At 37.0% G+C, this 21,165-nt stretch overlaps 1 protein-coding gene across 1 annotated transcript in view; it reads left to right on the top strand.

Annotated features, from left to right (window-relative positions):
• LOC126235965 (Fanconi anemia group A protein-like) overlaps positions 1-21,165 on the top strand; it is a 236,043-nt gene that overhangs the window by 61,795 nt on the left and 153,083 nt on the right. Inside the window, exon 10 of the mRNA XM_049944936.1 lies at positions 20,020-20,204. Within this exon, the coding sequence (XP_049800893.1) occupies positions 20,020-20,204 (185 nt within the window). The remainder of the gene's footprint in view (positions 1-20,019; positions 20,205-21,165) is intronic.

Here is a 21,165-nt window from a genome sequence, read left to right as displayed (position 1 = left end):
TAGGTCTTTCTCAGTTCCTTTAAACCAGTTGGGTTTCGTTTTGCAGTTACGGAAAAAGTCAAAGATTTGTTTAGTTAATCTGTTGGAATTCATTCGAGAAGAAGACCATAAAAATTTATTCTCCTTTTTCGCATAGTATCTGAAAGTTTTTCAGTTTTCTTGTGGAGAGTTTTATTTTTGGTGTATGTAATCTTATTATCTTGAAATTTTGGTCCTATGATTTTTCTTAAATTTTTCTTTCCTTTAGCTCAAGTTTCTCCATTTAGCCTTTGAAATTCATGTTTAGTATTTCTGCTGCATACAGTGCTTCTGGCTTAATCACTGTCTTGTAATGTGTAATTTTGGGCCCGCATGAAAGGGATTTTTTGTTGTATGTGTTTTTTGTTAGTTGGAAGGCCAATTGAAGTTTATTTTTTCTGGATTCCATTGCTTTGCTTTCCCCAGCATTCCAAATAATCCATTTTCCGAGATATTTGAATCCTTTTACTATTTCAATCTTTTGTTCTTGAACTTTGAGGTATTTACATGAGTGCTTGATGTTTGTCAATATCTTAGTTTTTTCAAAGGAGATGTGAAGACCTATTTTAGCTGCTTGTTTCTTAGTTGAAGGATTTGCTCTTGTGCTTCTTCCATTGTTTCAGCAAACAGGGCCATATCATCTGCAAAAGCAATGCAATTTACTTTAAGGTTCTTTTTTTTTGCAACCCAGTCTTATACCACTCTTAGTATTTGTGTTCCATTCTCTGACTACTTTCTCAAGTGCACAAAAGTACACTTTGTTCAAAGTTAAATTTACAGAAATTACAACTGAAACTTAACTCATTAAATTAACTGGATACCTTGAAAAATTGCGTCTTTTTAACAGTTTCTTCTGCTGCAAGAGTTAGGCCAAATTATTTGTTTAAATCATGAAATTAACAAATATCATTACTCAAACAATACTTTTGACAAAACTGTTAATTACTTTGGAATTAATTCACGGCTGGTTTTTCTAACATGTTTTCGAATAGAGCCAAATAGTTACTTTAAGATTACTATTATTTTGTCTTCCAAATGTTTATAATTAGAATAGAATTGATATTTGTTTATACATCAACAATAGAATTTAAGTTACGAAACAATTACTGATTTCGCCCTGTAATAAAAGATACTAGCTAGGCATAGTTGAAATAAATAAGAAAATCAATTACATACATATAACTAAGCACAAAATTAGATCTGGTGTTAAATGCTTTAAAACTGAGGGCCAACCTTTCTCTTTTATGAAAATACAGATTATACCCATGTATGTTAATGGTAATTAATTCAAAAATGGAAAAACAAATTTAAGTAGGTAGATGGAAAAACAAGAGGGGAATTAAAATTATCCCAGCTTGCTTCGTCACACTTTCCATTGGCACTTGATTTCTACGTTGGAGGTAATAGCATCAGATGTTATCCACTGTGCTGATTGTTTGCAGTAAATATGTCTCTCGGCCACATGTCTGTTTGAACAGTCTTTCATCCAATTTTGTTGGTGGCACCCTTAATTTTTTATTGTAGAATCTTACTTTTTTTTCTAAAAAACAATTGAAGAGTACTGGAAATAATCTATCACCTTGGCTTACACCTGTATTTATTTTAAAGGGCTTAGAACTTTCAGCCTTGATCTTTACTCTTAAGACTATGCCTCTGGGCATTTCATCAATTAGATTTGCCACTTAAGTTTTAACACCAAATTATCAGATTTCTTTGTGTAGCATTTTCATATCAACTGCTCCACAAATGTTCCAACTTTTTTTATAAAAATCAATGTTCTGTGGCATATAGTAGATTTCAGATTGATTATCTGTTCTGATCAGGCTGCTAGGGTCTCCTTATCTATTGTTAGATGTTGCACTTAGTTTTGTCAAGACTTGAAGTCTCATATCTTGCTGTCCTTGAAAGATATCCTGGAAACTGGTACTATGAATGGTGGTGCCAGGTGATGTAGATCAAACAAGAAGTTAATGACCTGTTCCAGTTTCACAGTTTATACAGGTGAAGAGACATGTATCTCCTCCTCCATAAACATATCCGGAAGAGAACTAATTCAGCCATTAATTAGAGTCACTTTACAGAGACATGATATACAATGTCAGTAAGTCACAGTGCTCATGAAACAGTTTGTAATATTGTCACCAGAATTTATAACATTGTACAGTATTGTACTACAGGTTGTATATGTGGGTGTTTTTTTTCAGATTTCCCAGTTAAAAATACACTTTTTTCTTCCTGAAAATGCACATTTTTTGGTGAAAATGCACTTTTTCCAGGTGAAAATACACTATACCCCTGGTGAAAGTACATTTTTTCCTTGTTAAGTGGCAATATACTTCCTCTTGGAGCTGTAAAACATGTCAGGCCTTTGAGTGGAAAAGGTGTTATACACCGTCATAGAACTTTCCAACACTCCCAACAAAAAATAACATTTCCGAAAAATCTTTAATGCATTGCACATGTAATATGGAAATTTTGATATTATGAAAGTATAAATACAAATTCACCAAATAGAGCATGGTAATTTCTGAATACAGAACACCAAAATATATGAAGTGATGCCCATGCTACAATATGGAAACAGAAACCTTAGTAGTTCTCCATGTGGGATGGCAGTGAACTTTGAATTCGGGAAAATATAACCCAATAATTTGTGTTCATGCTTTGTGAAATACAAGTACTAGATGATATTTTTCATTGACGAAAGCTAAGCTTCCACATATAATACTGGTTGTCAGAATTTGTTTGCTGCTTTTTCCGAGCATTTGGTTAGGCAGGATCCAAAGAACACAGCTAAAATTTCAGCAGCTTAATATTTCTGACAGTCACTATTGTAAATTTCACTGCTGTGCACTAAAAATTTTAGGGGTTACCTGGCTGAACGCGTATTCTATTGAGCACTTCGACTTTTCCATAGAAAAGTCAATTACATATGAAATTGCTCAAGAATGCACCTTGCACTTTCTTTTTGAATGATAATTATACTTTTTGCCACCATTATTGCATAATTTGTAATCTATGAAAGAATTAAAAATGAAAACCTAAAACTGAAGACTGGTCTTTTTTAGCATGTGTTACTCTTTAAGATGTGTCAAACACGAATGCACCAGTAAAATTTTAAATGATGGCATAAATGGCTAGTCTTCTGGGCCTGTAATTTTTCTAAGTGGCTGGTCCTCAGATTGTTAAGTTTTGAAAGAGTCAAGTGCTTCATGATTTAAGAAATTCAGTGCACATTACCATACATAACATAATTTCTCTTGCATAAAAGGAAATTTACTTTGAAAGTAATGCTTCTCAAACTAATGTTTGCAATATTTTCCCACAACTTGTTAGGAAAGTAAACTGTTGTGACTTCACGCTCATTGAAAGCAGTTTGTTGTTACGAAGTATTGCACAGTCTTTGTCCTGTAGCTTGAGGCACATTTTGCTGTTGGTAGACACTTGTATGTGCAAAGTGTTTTTTGTTGTAAATAGCACATTTTCTTTGCAACTAAAGCTTTATTTTCGTGTTGCTCTCTCATTTATGTTTTATTACTGCAGTATTGTTCTGCAGTAGCGGGCTGAAGTCAAATTCTTTGTTAGAGTATCAGTTTATCAGTTCTTACCAGTCAAAATTACGGAAATTTGACTGAAACTTAAAATAATGTAAAATTCTCATAAACCCAAAGAATTCGTGGATATTTCCCAGATTTTTCTCAGATGAAAAAATTTCAGTGTTTTCCTGGATTTCCTGGTTGTCCTGGGGCATATACACCCTGTACTACTGTTATATAATTCACAAGAGTGTGTCGAACACTATTATTGCTCATCATCTGAACGCCCGTTTATGAGTATGACATCCATCACGAAATGTTTTGTATGGTTCTAAATTAATCTAAACCTTAAATACTGACCGAATTGATTATTGAGGAGTGATGAGTTCGTCTGATTCAGAAGAAATACAGCCATAGAATTATTTGCTCAAAGTTCAGAATCTTGCAATCATTAAAGTTCAAATTTTTAGTATCTGAACTATTAATGTCAATTATTTCTTAAGTTAATTAATTTCATATAATTCCAAATATGTTCTCAGAAAGTTGAGGATGTCTGCTTTTGAGTGAGTGGTAACAGTACTTCCTCTGCTACTTATTAGCTCACAACATTTTACAGTTATATGACGTCATCATATATTTTAGTTAGCTGTAGTTTTTATTTACTTGGGCTATTGGTAAAATGAATTGCAACATTGTTATCAGGGATGTAAATATAAAGAACTGAAATATAAGTTTAAATGAGATTTTGCATAGATGGCAGTTTGACATATTCCTGTTGTATAATATACAGGATTTGTACAGAAAGTAATGTGTCACACTTATTGTTATTATTTCTCTTTCCTGTCTCAGACGTTATGTCTGGTTAAAAATGGAAAGTGACTCAGACCTTGATCAAGCGTGACTTCCTTTTAACTGTACGGTATATGTTACATTGCATTTAGGAACTTTTGGCTAATTGAACATGTATCAATAATTACAGATTTCTGTCGTTGTATATATATACGTTTGGATGTAGCTGTATTGCGTTGATGTACTGGTGGATATTGTGTGGTGTGACTCCTGTAGTTGATAGTATAATTGGTATGATGTCAACTTTATCCTGATGCCACATGTCTTTGACTTCCTCAGCCAGTTGGATGTATTTTTCAATTTTTTCTCCTGTTTTCTTCTGTATATTTGTTGTATTTGGTGTGGATATTTCGATTAGTTGTGTTAATTTCTTCTTTTTATTGGTGAGTATGATGTCAGGTTTGTTATGTGGTGTTGTTTTATCTGTTATAATGGTTCTGTTCCAGTATAATTTGTATTCATCATTCTCCAGTACATTTTGTGGTGCATACTTGTATGTGGGAACGTGTTGTTTTATTAGTTTATGTTGTATGGCAAGTTGTTGATGTATTATTTTTGCTACATTGTCATGTCTTCTGGGGTATTCTGTATTTGCTAGTATTGTACATCCACTTGTGATGTGATCTACTGTTTCTATTTGTTGTTTGCAAAGTCTACATTTATCTGTTGTGGTATTGGGATCTTTAATAATATGCTTGCTGTAATATCTGGTGTTTATTGTTTGATCCTGTATTGCAATCATGAATCCTTCCGTCTCACTGTATATATTGCCTTTTCTTAGCCATGTGTTGGATGCGTCTTGATCGATGTGTGGCTGTGTTAGATGATACGGGTGCTTGCAATGTAGTGTTTTCTTTTTCCAATTTACTTTCTTTGTATCTGTTGATGTTATGTGATCTAAAGGGTTGTAGAAGTGGTTATGAAATTGCAATGGTGTAGCCGATGTATTTATATGAGTGATTGCTTCGTGTATTTTGCTAGTTTCTGCTTGTTCTAGAAAGAATTTTCTTAAATTGTCTACCTGTCCATAATGTAGGTTTTTTATGTCGATAAATCCCCTTCCTCCTTCCTTTCTGCTTAATGTGAATCTTTCTGTTGCTGAATATATGTGATGTATTCTATATTTGTGGCATTGTGATCGTGTAAGTGTATTGAGTGCTTCTAGGTCTGTGTTTCTCCATTTCACTACTCCAAATGAGTAGGTCAATATTGGTATAGCATAAGTATTTATAGCTTTTGTCTTGTTTCTTGCTGTCAATTCTGTTTTCAGTATTTTTGTTAGTCTTTGTCTATATTTTTCTTTTAGTTCTTCTTTAATATTTGTATTATCTATTCCTATTTTTTGTCTGTATCCTAGATATTTATAGGCATCTGTTTTTTCCATCGCTTCTATGCAGTCGCTGTGGTTATCCAATATGTAATCTTCTTGTTTAGTGTGTTTTCCCTTGACTATGCTATTTTTCTTACATTTGTCTGTTCCAAAAGCCATATTTATATCATTGCTGAATACTTCTGTTACCGAGCGAGGTGGCGCAGTGGTTAGACACTGGACTCGCATTCGGGAGGACGACGGTTCAATCCCGCGTCCGGCCATCCTGATTTAGGTTTTCCGTGATTTCCCTTAATCACTCCAGGCAAATGCCGGGATGGTTCCTCTGAAAGGGCACGGCCGACTTCCTTCCCCATCCTTCCCTAATCCGATGAGACCGATGACCACGCTGTCTGGTCTCCTTCCCCAAAACCAACCAACCAAATACTTCTGTTATCTTTAGTAATTGGGTGGGTTGTTGATTTGTTGCTGCCAGTAGTTTTAGATCATCCATGTATAGCAAATGTGTGATTTTGTGTTGGTATGTTCCACTAATATTGTATCCATAATTTGTATTATTTAGCATGTTGGATAGTGGGTTCAGAGCAAGGCAGAACCAGAAAGGACTTAATGAGTCTCCTTGGTATATTCCACGCTTAATCTGTATTGGCTGTGATGTGATATTATTTGAATTTGTTTGGATATTAAGTGTGGTTTTCCAATTTTTCATTACTATGTTTAGGAACTGTATCAATTTAGCATCTACTTTGTATATTTCCAATATTTGTAGTAACCATGAGTGGGGTACACTATCAAAAGCTTTTCGGTAATCAATGTATGCATAGTGTAGCGATCTTTGTTTAGTTTTAGCTTGATATGTCACCTCTGCATCTATTATCAGTTGCTCTTTACATCCTCGTGCTCCTTTGCAACAGCCTTTTTGTTCTTCATTTATAATTTTGTTCTGTGTTGTATGTGTCACTAATTTCTGTGTAATGACTGAAGTCAATATTTTGTATATTGTTGGTAGGCATGTTATGGTGCGATATTTTGCTGGGTTTGCTGTGTCTGCTTGATCTTTAGGTTTCAGATAAGTTATTCCATATGTAAGCGTATCAGGGAATGTGTATGGGTCTGCAATGTAACGGTTAAATAATTTAGTTAGATGTGAATGTGTTGAGGTGAACTTCTTTAGCCAGAAATCTGCTATTTTATCTTTTCCAGGGGCTTTCCAATTGTGCGTAGAATTAATTGCTCGGGTGACTTCATGTTGCAAAATTATCACTTCAGGCATTTGTGGTATCATCTTGTATGTGTCTGTTTCTGCTTGTATCCACCGTGCATGCCTGTTATGTTGTACTGGGTTTGATCATATGTTGCTCCAGAAGTGTTCCATGTCTGTTATGTTTGGTGGGTTGTCTATTTTAATGTGTGTGTTATCTATTTTCACTTTTTTTGTATCTTCTGTGTCGTTTGGCCAATGCTTGTAATTTCTGCTTCTTTTCATCTAATTGCTATATCGCTTCTTGTTGTGAGATTTTACCTAACCTTTTTTGTTTTTTGTCTGATATTTCATTTCTTATACATTGTGTGAGCTGTCCGATGTCTTTTCTCAGTTTTTCTATTCTGATCTGTAGCCTGTGTTACCATGCTGGTTTTGTGGGTTTCTTCTGTGTGTTGGTTTGTTCTGATCTCTGCCTAGTGTGTATATTTAGTGTAGTGAGTGCTCCTATTTAAACCAGTAGTTGTAACTCTTCCATAGTTGTATTTTCATTTATTTTGTTGTGTATGATTGTGTTGATAGTTGTTATTGTTGTTTCGACTTGTGGGTTATTTGGTGGTCTATGCAAGAATGGTCTAATGTCTGTATTTGTGTCTTTGTATTCTATATATGTCAACTGAAATTTTTCTTCTATATCTAACATGTATGTCACTTCATGTTCTATTTGTGCTTGGTCTAGTGGCTGTCTTAAGATTTCGTTTTCCTCTGATTTTTTAATTGATGCGTGGTGTTCTTTGTTTGTTTGCTCTGGGATGTTTGAGTCCATTACTGTATTTTCTTCTTCTTCTGGTTGCACATTATTTTGTTCCAGTATTTGTTGTACTTGTTGTTTGATGTTTTCTAATTCTGACTGGGGTATCCTGTTATTTTTTATTATTACACGGATCTGATCAGCTAGTCGTTGTTCTGTTAAAAATTTTAATTCTGGGTATCTGGTGATAAATGTTGTGTATACTTGTGATCTGTATCCAGTTGTGTTGGTTCCTAAGTTTGTTGCTTGGTAATAACAGAACATGAGGTGTCGGTTAACTTCATCTGACCATCTCATCCTCTGTCTTTGTTTTCCTTCTAGAGTGGTTGCAGGAAGCATATCCTGCAAAACACCTCTATTTGGATTTAAATCATTTTCCGTGTGGCTAGCAGTGTCGTTACCATTGTGGATGGGCATAGGGTTCAAGCGTCATCCCTGACTATGACAACGCTTGTCCGAGGCTTCATTAGTTCTGTCCTGAACCAACTAATCATACTAAAAGGGGGGTTAGCCCTATTAGTGGTTTGTTCTTTTCGTCGCCTTTTACGACTGGCAGAACATACCGAAGGCCTATTCTTTTCCCGGGCCTCCACGAGATTTATTATTATTATTATTATTATTATTATTATTATTATTCAAGTAGTAGACCCTTTGTGGATCACATGAAACTTCTACAGTTCTTCCTGCGGCTTTTCCATGAGACCTTCATTTTCTCGCTCATGGCTTTCTTTCTTTCATCCGTCCACTTTGTACCGGTCTTTTTGGCTCTTGTCTCTGGCTGGACTTCCCACTTGTCTATTTTGCTTCTGTAGATGTTACTGTCTGCAGTGTCCTGAATGGTGAATTGAGCATCAGTAAGGTCTCTTCGTACTTGTTCGGCCCATGTCAGGTTTTCAGTGGCTGTGAGTATCTGGCGTGTGAGTTTATACTCAGTGAGTCTGTGTATGTGCCCATAGAATTTAAGGCGTCTTTTTCTAATGTCATCAGCAATATTTGAAATTTCCTCCTAGTTTTGTTGGTTTGCAGTGTATATCCAGTTTCAGTTTTTCATGGTCCAAGGATTTTGCTAATGGTCTTTCATTCTTCTTTTTGTAGATTTTGTAGTAGCATCTTGTTATGGAGTGACAAGATTTCTGCTGCGTATAGCTGTCCTCTAGATTTTGAGGTGTCACTGGAAATTCCAGTTTATCTGTTGAAACTGGACAGTTTAACAGCTTTTCAAAAAATTTTGCTAAAATTTCACAATTTTCTTTGTTATTTAATCCAATTTTGCCATTTTCATCTTTGAAACAAATACTTGCTGCCTGATATCCTTAAGTATGTGTTTAAAAGTTTGGTAAAAATTTCTGGTATTGGTAAAATTTTCTTCTATTTCAGTAAGCTGAGAATTTTCAAAGTTTCTTTTGATTTTCCGGATTATTTTTGATGTTTCTTTTCTTTGTTGTCTGAATTGTACAAGGTCTTCCTCTTTTTTCAAAAATCTCCATTTTCTCTATTTTTGAGCACTTTGTGTTAGTGCTTCTTCACACTCCTCATTCCACCATGTCTTTTCCACCATGACTTCTTTTTATCCTTGGCCTATCCTAAAGTTTTCTCTGCTGCTTGAGTTATTTGCATCTGGAGTTCATGCCAATCACCTTCTTTACTTGTCTCAATTTCTTCTCTAAATTTTTCTATATTTTCTTTTGTAATATTAGCTGTAGTGGTGTTGTATCTGATCACTTTCTTGGTCACCTTTTTTGTTTTAGATGGGAGAAATTTTATTTCAATCTTAGAGAGATAATGACCTGAGTCGAATTCCCTATTTCTGACTATCTTAACATTCATAATTTCCGCGATATACCTTTTAGACATGGCTACGTGATCCAGTTTAAATTCTCCTAGGTTTGGATTTGGATGTCTCCGAGTTTTGGCTTTTCTTGGTAGTTTGCAGAAATGTGTGGTCATGAGTTTTAACTGGAACATTTTACACATATTGATTAGTCTTTCACCATTTCTGTTTGTTCTTGAGTGTGCTGGATATTCACCTACAATAGTCCTAAATTTCTTTTCCCTCTGAATTTGCGCATTGAAGTCACCAAGAAGTTTTTAACGTTCTTTGTAGGTATGATAGAAATTTCAGATTCTAAAAGATCCCAGAATTGATTTACTTTCTCCATATTTCTTGTTGTCTGCATTTATAAGTGCATGACAGTTTATGAGGGTCTAACTTTTATTCTTGTGCTTTATTGTTAACATGGATATTCTTTCTGAATTTGATCTAAATTCTGCTACACTGTCTACGATTTTTTTGTTTACAAAAAATGCTGTTGCAAACATTGGCTTGTTTTCCATTATTCTCACTGCTGGTTTCCCTTTATAAATTCTGTAATGTTGTGTATCAACTATATTCTCATCTAAGAATCATGTTTCCTGGACTGCTATAATTTGTGTATCAATCTTCTGCAGAAATAATTCTAATTCCTTTTGTTTCCCAATTTTTAGACGAGAATTTACATTTAATGTTCCAAAGTAGTACTTCTTCTTGAACTGAAACTTGGAAGGCTTTTCAATATATTCCATCTCTTCATCATCACAAATGTTGCGAATCCCCAGAACGCTAGGTCCCATTGCATTACATGATGTAATGGTGGATTCCTCATCAGAGTTACCACCTGGGGCAGAGCATCTATTGTGCAAACTTTCCATTTTGTGACTTGAAGCTGTAAAACATAAAGAGTAGGGAATTGAAAGTCATTCCTGAATTCCCAAAGTAAGACCAGTTTGTTAGCCTGGAATATTACTTATTCAACCGCCACTAACATGTGGAACAGACGCTGTTGGGGTACCACCACTAACATGTGAACTGTCATGTCTCTGTCCACTTTGGTCTTGGACAAGAAGCCGCCTCTTCCGCCAGCTCCCCTGTACCGAACTCCATCTTCTCCGCCTTTGCTGCCATTGAGGTCTATTATTATTATTATTATTATTATTATTATTATTATTAGTGTTATTCAGGGTGTATACATTCCAGCAGAAAGCTGGGAAAACCTGGGAATTTTCTAGAATTCCAGGAATTTTTCATTGGTTTAGTCCTTGGTTAAATTTTTGTAATTTTGACTGGTAAGACCTGATAAACAGCAAATGTGTCAAAGGCTTTAGGATAAAGACCATGGAATACTTAATAACAGCAAACTGCTTCTGATGAGCATGACATCACAACTTGTGACGTTCGCCTGCTTTATTTCATCGTTGATTGTACTCGGTGTCGACATACTGTGTTGCTATACTGGCAAAAAAATAGAGGATGGAAGTTCAACACTGACTACTTTAAATGATGTAGCCAACAGGTGCACATTCACGTTTCACAGTTCTTTACTTTCACTGTTCACAGCCCCCCCAGTAATACACAGTTGTATGGCCAGTGCACTATTGTGTAACTTTCGATAAGCCTCATGAATAGTTTGCAGGCAAACATCAACATACTGCTACAATAGTTTACTGTTGAACATCTACGAGCAGTAAAAACCTAACCACACATTTCACAGTCTTTCAAATAAATTGAAGAGACACTGTCATTGCTTTAACACGTGGCCTATTAGTGTAACACTTATTTCACAGTTAAGTTGATGCATTGTTGTTGTTCTAACCAACACAGGTTTCTTGTCTGAAACTCGGCCATGGACTGACGGTCTCGGGACCAAAAATTGAGCCCTTATATATCCTCACAATAACAGGCACTGCAACTACACATTGTTCAGTGTTTAATTTACAGAAATTACAATTAAAACTCAACTCCTTCAGTTAACTGCATACTCGAAAGATTGCATCATCTTAAAAGTTTCTCCTAGTGCAAGGGTTAAGCCATATTATTTGTTTAAATAATGAAATTAACAAATAACGTTAAGCAAACAATACTTTTGACAAAACTGTTAATTACTTTGGAATTAATTAAGGGCTGGCTTTGCTAAGATGTTTTCGAATAGAGCCAAGTAGAACCTTTAATTAGTTGTTCCTCCAAATGTTTATAGTTAGTACCGAATTTATATTTGTTTGTACGTCAACAATAGAATTTAAGTTATGAAATAATTACTGATTTCACCCTATAACAAAAGATATTAACTAGGAATAGTCAAAATAAATTAGAAAATTGATTACATACACAAAACTAAGCACAAAATTACACCTGGTGTTATATTCTTTAAAACTGAGGGTCATCCTTTCTCTTTTTGGATATGCAGATTACACTCACATATGTTAGTACTTGCAAAAATGAATTTTAAGGAGGCAGATGGCAAACAAGAGGGAAGTAAAAATAGCCCAGCTTGCTTCATCACAAACTGTTTACATTAAGTTTGTTTTGAGCAGTTGCCTGCAGTCTTGTGCGCATGCACAGTTGAGTTGCATATGAGCAGTGCCTTCTCTCGCTTCTGGCTACTTGTAGTGTGGCTGCAGCAGAAGCAAGAAGCAGTCATCCTACACAGAAAAATTTTTCTGGCATGCCCAAGCTGCCAGATTTGCGCATGCGCAGAGCAGTCTGGTTTTTAGTGGGGAGGGGGATTAGTGAACCGTGTTTATGTTTAGTCATTTTGCTGTTTCCTGATGTCCTGTTTTATCTTTGTTTACAATTCACAAGTCAAATGAAAACAAAATGGATTTCTGTGGCCGGGAGCTATCAGGTGAATTAAAATACATGCACATAATTACAGAAGGCTGTTATTAGTTTCAGGTTTCTGATTTTATTTTATTTCCACATTTTTGGCAGTCGAGCATTAATCACCTTGCACAACAGTGAAGTAATTTTTGTTGGCTTGCTAAATAAATGTGGCTTTTATTAATCTTTTCCGCAGATGCAGTCAATTTATAAGAAATGAATTGTTTCATTCTTTGTTGTTGGCTAGTTTCAACTGTTCACTGAATTTCAGGTGGTAATTTGCATCTTCTGGCATGTATGGTATTATGCCATAATAAAGAATCAAACATGAGACAATACAGTACTCCAAGAAAATTTGCATCCTGAAAAGTGCACTGAAAAGCTTAATAACAGATTGGAGCCTACTTCATTGTGAATCTGGACATGTGAATGTGTCCTTTAAGCTGAATTATGCATTTTAGTATGGTTTACAAAATTCCTATCCTCTTGGAGTATCCTCTGATGTCCTATTTCTTTTAAAATGTCGTATATGATATATTAATGCTATATGTGTACGAACATATGGGCTTCCTACATTGTCATAGTTGTCCACGTGCACGGATGCCTGTATTTTGGCACTTTCTGGCAGCTGCTGAAACGAACCTGTGTCTAAGAGATCACGGGAAGATTTTGCGAATGGTTCTTCGAAAAGCGTTATTTTCAAAGGAAATTCTCTTTTACACAAGATGAGAATGTGCAATGTATTTCTTAAATCAAAGAGTGTTTCACTCTCATTTAAAACTTAAAATTTTCGGGATCAGCCGCGTAGAATAATTTTGAGCCCGGAAGAGGAGACATTGATATCAGTGTTTAAAATTTTACTGGCACATTTGTGTGATGTTTCTTAAAGTGTAACACACACTGAATAGACCAATGTTATAACATTGTAGTTTATTAATCTTCAAGACGAGTATTATATGTGAAAGCATAGCTTTTCTTGTAGCTGCACTACGCACATTAATTTAAACCATTAACTTTTCCTATTTGTGTGTTCATGCTACTTAACAGTCATGTTACTATTGGCTGACTACTACATCATGTGTGCTATGATCTTAATATCTGCTGTGATCTGCTGGCGAGATCACGTGAGGTGAGCTATGATTGGCTTACAGTAGCACATTGTGTTCTCTGTTTCAATGCTTCGGAAACTTAGGTGTTGTGTTTGATGGAATTCGAATTCATACTTTCGTAATATGAAAATATGCAGCATATTGTAATATGAAAATATGCAGGATACATGTTGATGCACATCAGAGATATTTTGAAAATGCGTCCCCCCCTGCCGAGTTTCATTTTCTAAGCTCTGAGGGAAAGTACACTGTCACTTATCATGGTAAACATGCACTTATCATGGTAAACATGTATTTTCACCTTGGAAGAAGTGTATTTTCACGTGGGAAAAAGTGGGTTTTTAACCGGGAGATCCAGGAAAAATCTGGAAAACTTTTTTTTCTTGTCTGCGTATACACCCTGTTATTAGTATTATCCTTTTATATTGATTGGATACATTCAACAACTTATAATTCTTTGAAGTATCACCTCTCTGCAACAATATGTTTTTGTCAGCATCGTGTCCTTGCATCATAAGATTTCTGGAACTCCTCAGATGGGATGATATTCAGGGTAGCCATTGAGGTAACTTGCGCCTTGTCTACCAACTTGAGGCACATTCCTTTTAGGGACCCTTTTGACCCAAGGGGGCAAGTTGGGACTGTACAGTGGCTGCAACACCATTGTCGCACTGATCCAGATCAGTTAGGTGATGACAACAAAGGTGGTGTGAACTGGCATGTTGTTGTGGTGCAATTTCTGCAAGGTGCGGAACTCCTTTTGGATGCAATCAACCCTATCATTCAGTCTCTGGAGCATTTCCTTGTAAAATTGGGTGTTGACTTTCTGGCCATGGAGTATGAATTCATGGTGCACTACCCCCGGTGCATTAAAAAAACAGTGAGCATGTACTTCCCATGGACTTGCTCATTCAGGCCTTCTTCTGGTGTGGCGACAATGATGTGTGCTATTCTGCACTCTACCTCTTTGACTGCGGATTGTACTGAAAGACCCATGAATCATCTGTAGTGATCACTTTGTCCAGGAAATTGGGATCATCTTCGCAGAGTTTTTAGGAGTTCTTCACACACTTCCACTCAGTGTTGCTTTGGCGCATCAGTCAAAACTGTGAGAACAAGTTTTGCATAAAACTTTTGCATGACCAAGTCTTCCAATACAGTTCATGAACAACTGTTTTCTGGGAGTCCAGTAAATCCAACATCATACAAACAATCATTTGACGGCCTGAACTCAGCAGTTGGTGCATACGGGTCACACAGTCGTCAGTTTGTGATGTTGACAGGTGTCCTGTTGGGTCTCGTCGACAACTTCTGCCTGACCTTCTCAAAATGCAATCGTCCCGAAAAGTTTCCAGTGGCACCTTGTTGAGCTTAACACAAATCTTTATGATGTAGTGTTATTCTAAAGTTTTATTCATCCTATGTTTGATGTGGCCACTATGTATGTTTGTTGTTGTGGTCTTCAGTCCTGAGACTGGTTTGATGCAGCTATCCATGCTACTCTATCCTGTGCAAGCTTCTTCATCTCCCAGTACCTACTGCAACCTACATCCTTCTGAATCTGCTTAGTGTATTCATCTCTTGGTCTCCCCCTACGATTTTTACCCTCCACGCTGCCCTCCAATACTAAATTGGTGATCCCTTGATGCCTCAGAACATGTCCTACCAACCGATCCCTTCTTCTGGTCAAGTTGTGCCACAAACTCCTCTTCTCCCCAATCCTATTCAGTACCTCCTCATTAGTTATGTGATCTACCCATCTAATCTTCAGCATTCTTCTGTAGCACCACATTTCGAAAGCTTCTATTCTCTTCTTGTTCAAACTATTTATCGTCCATGTTTCACTTCCATACATGGCTACACTCCATACAAATACTTTCAGAAATGACTTCCTGACACTTAAATCTATACTCAATGTTAACAAATTTCTCTTCTTCAGAAACGCTTTCCTTGCCATTGCCAGTCTACATTTTATATCCTCTCTACTTCGACCATCATCAGTTATTTTGCTCCCCAAATAGCAAAACTCCTTTACTACTTTAAGTGTCTCATTTCCTAATCTAATACCCTCAACATCACCCGACTTAATTCGACTACATTCCATTATCCTCGTTTTGCTTTTGTTGATGTTCATCTTATAGCCTCCCTTCAAGACACCATCCATTCCCTTCAACTGCTCTTCCAAGTCCTTTGCTGTCTCTGACAGAATTACAATGTCATCGGCGAACCTCAAAGTTTTTATTTCTTCTCCATGGATTTTAATACCTACTCCAAATTTTTCTTTTGTTTCCTTTACTGCTTGTTCAATATACAGATTGAATAACATCGGGGAGAGACTACAACCCTGTCTCACTCCCTTCCGAACCACTGCTCCCCTTTCATGTCCCTCGACTCTTATAACTGCCATCTGGTTTCTGTACAAATTGTAAATAGCCTTTCGCTCCCTGTATTTTACTCCTGCCACCTTTAGAATTTGAAAGAGAGTATTCCAGTCAACATTGTCAAAAGCTTTCTCTAAGTCTACAAATGCTAGAAACGTAGGTTTGCCTTTCCTTAATCTTTCTTCTAAGATAAGTCGTAAGGTCAGTATTGCCTCACGTGTTCCAGTATTTCTACGGAATCCAAACTGATCTTCCCCGAGGTCGGCTTCTACTAGTTTTTCCATTCGTCTGTAAAGAATTCGTGTTAGTATTTTGCAGCTGTGGCTTATTAAACTGATTGTTCGGTAATTCTCACATCTGTCAACACCTGCTTTCTTTGGGATTGGAATTATTATATTCTTCTTGAAGTCTGAGGGTATTTCGCCTGTTTCATACATCTTGCTCACCAGATGGTAGAGTTTTGTCAGGACTGGCTCTCCCAAGGCCGTCAGTAGTTCCAATGGAATGTTGTCTACTCCAGGGGCCTTGTTTCGACTCAGGTCTTTCAGTGCTCTGTCAAACTCTTCACGCAGTATAGTATCTCCCATTTCATCTTGATCTACATCCTCTTCCATTTCCATAATATTGTCCTCAAGTACATCGCCCTTGTACAGACCCTCTATATACTCCTTCCACCTTTCTGCTTTCCCTTCTTTGCTTAGAACTGGGTTTCCATCTGAGCTCTTGATGTTCATACAAGTGGTTCTCTTATCTCCAAAGGTCTCTTTAATTTTCCTGTAGGCAGTATCTATCTTACCCCTAGTGAGATAAGCCTCTACATCCTTACATTTGTCCTCTAGCCATCCCTGCTTAGCCATTTTGCACTTCCTGTCGATCTCATTTTTGAGACGTTTGTATTCCTTTTTGCCTGCTTCATTTACTGCATTTTTATATTTTCTCCTTTCATCAATTAAATTCAATATTTCTTCTGTTACCCAAGGATTTCTACTAGCCCTCGTCTTTTTACCTACTTGATCCTCTGCTGCCTTCACTACTTCATCCCTCAAAGCTACCCATTCTTCTTCTACTGTATTTCTTTCCCCCATTCCTGTCAATTGTTCCCTTATGCTCTCCCTGAAACTCTGTACAACTTCTGGTTCTTTCAGTTTATCCAGGTCCCATCTCCTTAAATTCCCACCTTTTTGCAGTTTCTTCAGTTTTAATCTACAGGTCATAACCAATAGATTGTGGTCAGAGTCCACATCTGCCCCTGGAAATGTCTTACAATTTAAAACCTGGTTCCTAAATCTCTGTCTTACCATTATATAATCTATCTGATACCTTTTAGTATCTCCAGGGTTCTTCCATGTATACAACCTTCTATCATGATTCTTAAACCAAGTGTTAGCTATGATTAAGTTGTGCTCTGTGCAAAATTCTACCAGGCGGCTTCCTCTTTCATTTCTTAGCCCCAATCCATATTCACCTACTACGTTTCCTTCTCTCCCTTTTCCTACACTCGAATTCCAGTCACCCATGACCATTAAATTTTCATCTCCCTTCACTATCTGAATAATTTCTTCTATTTCATCATACATTTCTTCAATTTCTTCGTCATCTGCAGAGCTAGTTGACATATATAAACTTGTACTACTGTAGTAGGTGTGGGCTTCGTAACTATCTTGGCCACAATAATGCGTTCACTAAGCTGTTTGTAGTAGCTTACCCGCGTTCCTATTTTCCTATTCATTATTAAACCTACTCCTGCATTACCCCTATTTGACTTTGTGTTTATAACCCTGTAGTCACCTGACCAGAAGTCTTGTTCCTCCCGCCACCGAACTTCACTAATTCCCACAATATCTAACTTTAACCTATCCATTTCCACTATGTAGAGGTTCATGAAAGAAGCTGTATTAACCTTCCAAGACCACATAGTCAATTGAGTGACCTACCAATGGAAAGTGAAGGGTCTTCCCCTTTGTCACCTACTGGTCCAACCACTGTGTGACATACAGTTGCATCACAAAAAAATGTGACACATTACTTTCCGGAACACAACTTGTCTTATGTGTGCACCTGCATTAGATATAAAATGAGGAAGTGAAGAAAAAAAAATTAGTTGTTCTTGAGAGCAGAAAATGTGCAGATGGAGGAGACTCCAACATGCTACATCTCAAGGTCTGTGTTTAATAAAGCCCTGTTGATATTTGTTTAGTTGTAGGTTGAGAGTTGTTTTCAGTTCTGTCCAGCAGAATTTCAGAAAATGCTTTATGTGACTATCTTCCAAATGACTAAACTGAAGTCTTTGCTGTCATAAAATTCTTTATTTTGATTAGTTTATCACTAACAAAAATCAATGAGAAGTTGGTAAAGGTTAATAATGAATCTTCTCCTTTGCGTTCAGAAGTTAGGGAGTGATTGAGTTCAAATGCAGCTGTAAGTCTCTTAAAGAGATCTTGAGACTAGAACTTCAGGTGAAAATGTCTGGACACAATACGTGCTGTGCATGTGTATGTGTATTTGAATTGTTTAGCAAGTATGATTGTGAACCAAAAACCAAATATGTATCACAATTGGGAAAAAAATGAACACAAGTTCTACTTTCAGACCACTTCGAAGTTCAATCATACCTGGCAGCAGATGGACCAAAGACAACAAAACAGGAAAATAACATATGTGAAACAATCAATTGTCAAGAAGAGAAATGTTGACATCTGAAAAGATCTCCATGGCTACCACAAGGAGTATCCTAAAACCTTCATACGAAACATGGAAACCTGGACATTAAAGATGGTACAGAAGAAATTGCTGAAGGATTTTAGTATATGGTGCTGGCATCCCCACTTAAAAATATTATTGTGAGAAGGAACAGTACAGTCAGCCATTTGTTCAACACTCCAACTATTACACCACCTTGATACAAGGAATAATATAGGACGAAGTAAAAGGAGAAACATACGACAGGAGTAGATGGACACTGTAAAAGATGAGATAGTGTAGAAGAAAATGAGAAACTTGATTCAGAAAGGCAAAATTGTAAGACTACCGCTCTTGAAATTGAGGAGGAGGAGGAGCAGACAGTGACGAAGACTATGATGATGGTGATGATGATGCTACAGTGTGCAGTGGTCATGAACAAAGGGAACAAACATACTATTGTTGATGTGCCCAGGTAACAAGAAACAATTGTACTTTTATTAAGTCTAGTTTTCTTGGATAGACTGTCCTTATTACTTGGTTCAAGCTGGAAAACAATCACTAATATCGCACTGCAGTGTTCTTACACAAGTGAAGCCCGCGAGACCATGGGTGCCAGAGAGTGATAGGCTGCTTAAGGATGAATTGAAGATAGTGCAATGAGGCAGCGAGCTCGAGGTAGTGAAGGGGAAGTCCAGTGAGACGGTAAGCCTGAGTATGGGACAAGGTCAAGTTAGATGGGAGCTCAAGGACAATTGAGATGAGATCCAGTGAGGCTGTGGCTCGAGGACATTTTAAGTCCATGGATACTGCTGTGAGATACTCCTCATTGGCTCAGTGATCTGAACTCCAATTGATGAGCTGCTAGACGCAGCTGGCTTAAACACGGAGTGTGAACTGACTGCAGAGTGGTCGGATGGCAGCCTAAATATCCACCTGGCAGAATGATACTGCCTTTGCACTCCAGGGGCATGCGACTCACAGAAGCAAAGTAGTGTCTCATTTACCATGAGGGGCTTTGATTTTATTTAAATCTCCAAGTGTTGTACTAGTTTTGTAATAGAACATTGCTTACTATGTCTTTATATCTTTCTTGTGTCATAATACCATAAATTGTACAACTGGAAAATCCAGGATGGAATAACGGTAGTATTAGGAAAAGAATGGGTTTCTTCTTACCATATAGAGGGAATGTTGAGTCGGAGACATGCACAACAAAAGGACAGCTACACATGTGAAATTCCAGCGAAAAAGACTTCTGTATGTTGTCTTCATTAGAAGAAGGCCTTTTGGTTGAAAGCTCAGATGTTTAGCAGTCTTTTTGCTGTACCTGACTGCAGCTCAACATCTCCTCTATATAGTGAGTAGCAGTCTAGCCTTTTCATAATATTACCATAATATTTCATATTATCATAAATTATTTTATTCTATCAGGAATCCATCTGTGAACACATTATTATAAATGTCCACAGACAACGGCACTATTGCTCCAACACGAAAAAGCAAGACTACCAAATGGAGACTTGTACCAAATGTGTCTGACAGCACCACTTCGTTCACCACAGGCTGCATTGGAACAGCATGCAGGCGGCCAACTCAGGTCTCTTCTTTCAGCTCTTCCTACACATGAATCTGCAGAGGACTTAGAAATGGACGAGTAAGCATATCAGCTGGAGATGACAGTTGTATGAACCTTTTTTAATCTTTCATCCTGTAAGGTTTCAAAGTACTGTGTAATACAACAATCACAAAAAATTTAAAAAATGTGAAGGTATACAACTGCAGCCCATCCTTAGGTATTATTTGCCTGTGTGGTATTCCTCTTAGTCCAGAATGATGATACTGATTTAGTACTGTTCACGAGAGCTGTGTAATCCATAGTTTTATGGATTTTTTTGTGGTAGCACTGAATAAAAGGCTCTCGACTTTGCTTGAGTATTTTCCTAATGTTTCCAGAATGAGGTACTGGCAGAAGTAAAGCTGTGAGGACGGGGCGTGAGTCGTGTTTGGGTAGCTCAGTTGGTAGAGCACTTGCCCATGAAAGGCAAAGGTCCCGAGCTCGAGTGTCGGTCCGGCACACAGTTTTAATCTGCCAGGAAGTTTCATTCCTAATGTTATTTTAATTTTGGTGGTCATTAGCCCAGATGCCACCGTAAACATGACACAGGGAGGGAGGCTTGTTAGTCCTATACAGGAAATAAATCCTGACTCAGCTAACAAATCAGCAGTTATTGTCTCGTCATTGAAGCCTTCTCTACACCAAGTATTGAATACATGTTACCTCATTTATTTGAACCTGGAATAAATTTGGAATTCTGTGTGCTCCATAACGTTTGATTGCATTGCTATATGATGATTCTGACTTTGTTCATTTGTGCCGATTAGGGCTCAGGCTACTTCCAGTTATAAAATTTGTTCTGTATAGCATTTTCAGCCATCGGCTTAAAGTTAATTTTAGTTCCTACAGAATATGTGGTTCGAGATATTGACCTACCTATTAGTGTCATGCTGATAGACATCCTAATGTGGTGATGTGTTTGCCCTCCCACCCCCATACCCCTTTTGGTCTTGTTGCTGCAAGAATTAAAATAAATTCACAAATAATTATCCATATGAAG

Source organism: Schistocerca nitens, chromosome 2 (genome assembly GCF_023898315.1).
Source record: "Schistocerca nitens isolate TAMUIC-IGC-003100 chromosome 2, iqSchNite1.1, whole genome shotgun sequence".
Classification (NCBI taxonomy): Eukaryota; Metazoa; Arthropoda; class Insecta; order Orthoptera; family Acrididae; genus Schistocerca; species Schistocerca nitens.
The sequence above is the reverse complement of the archived record's forward strand: the minus strand, read 5'-3'. Positions and strand labels throughout refer to the sequence as shown.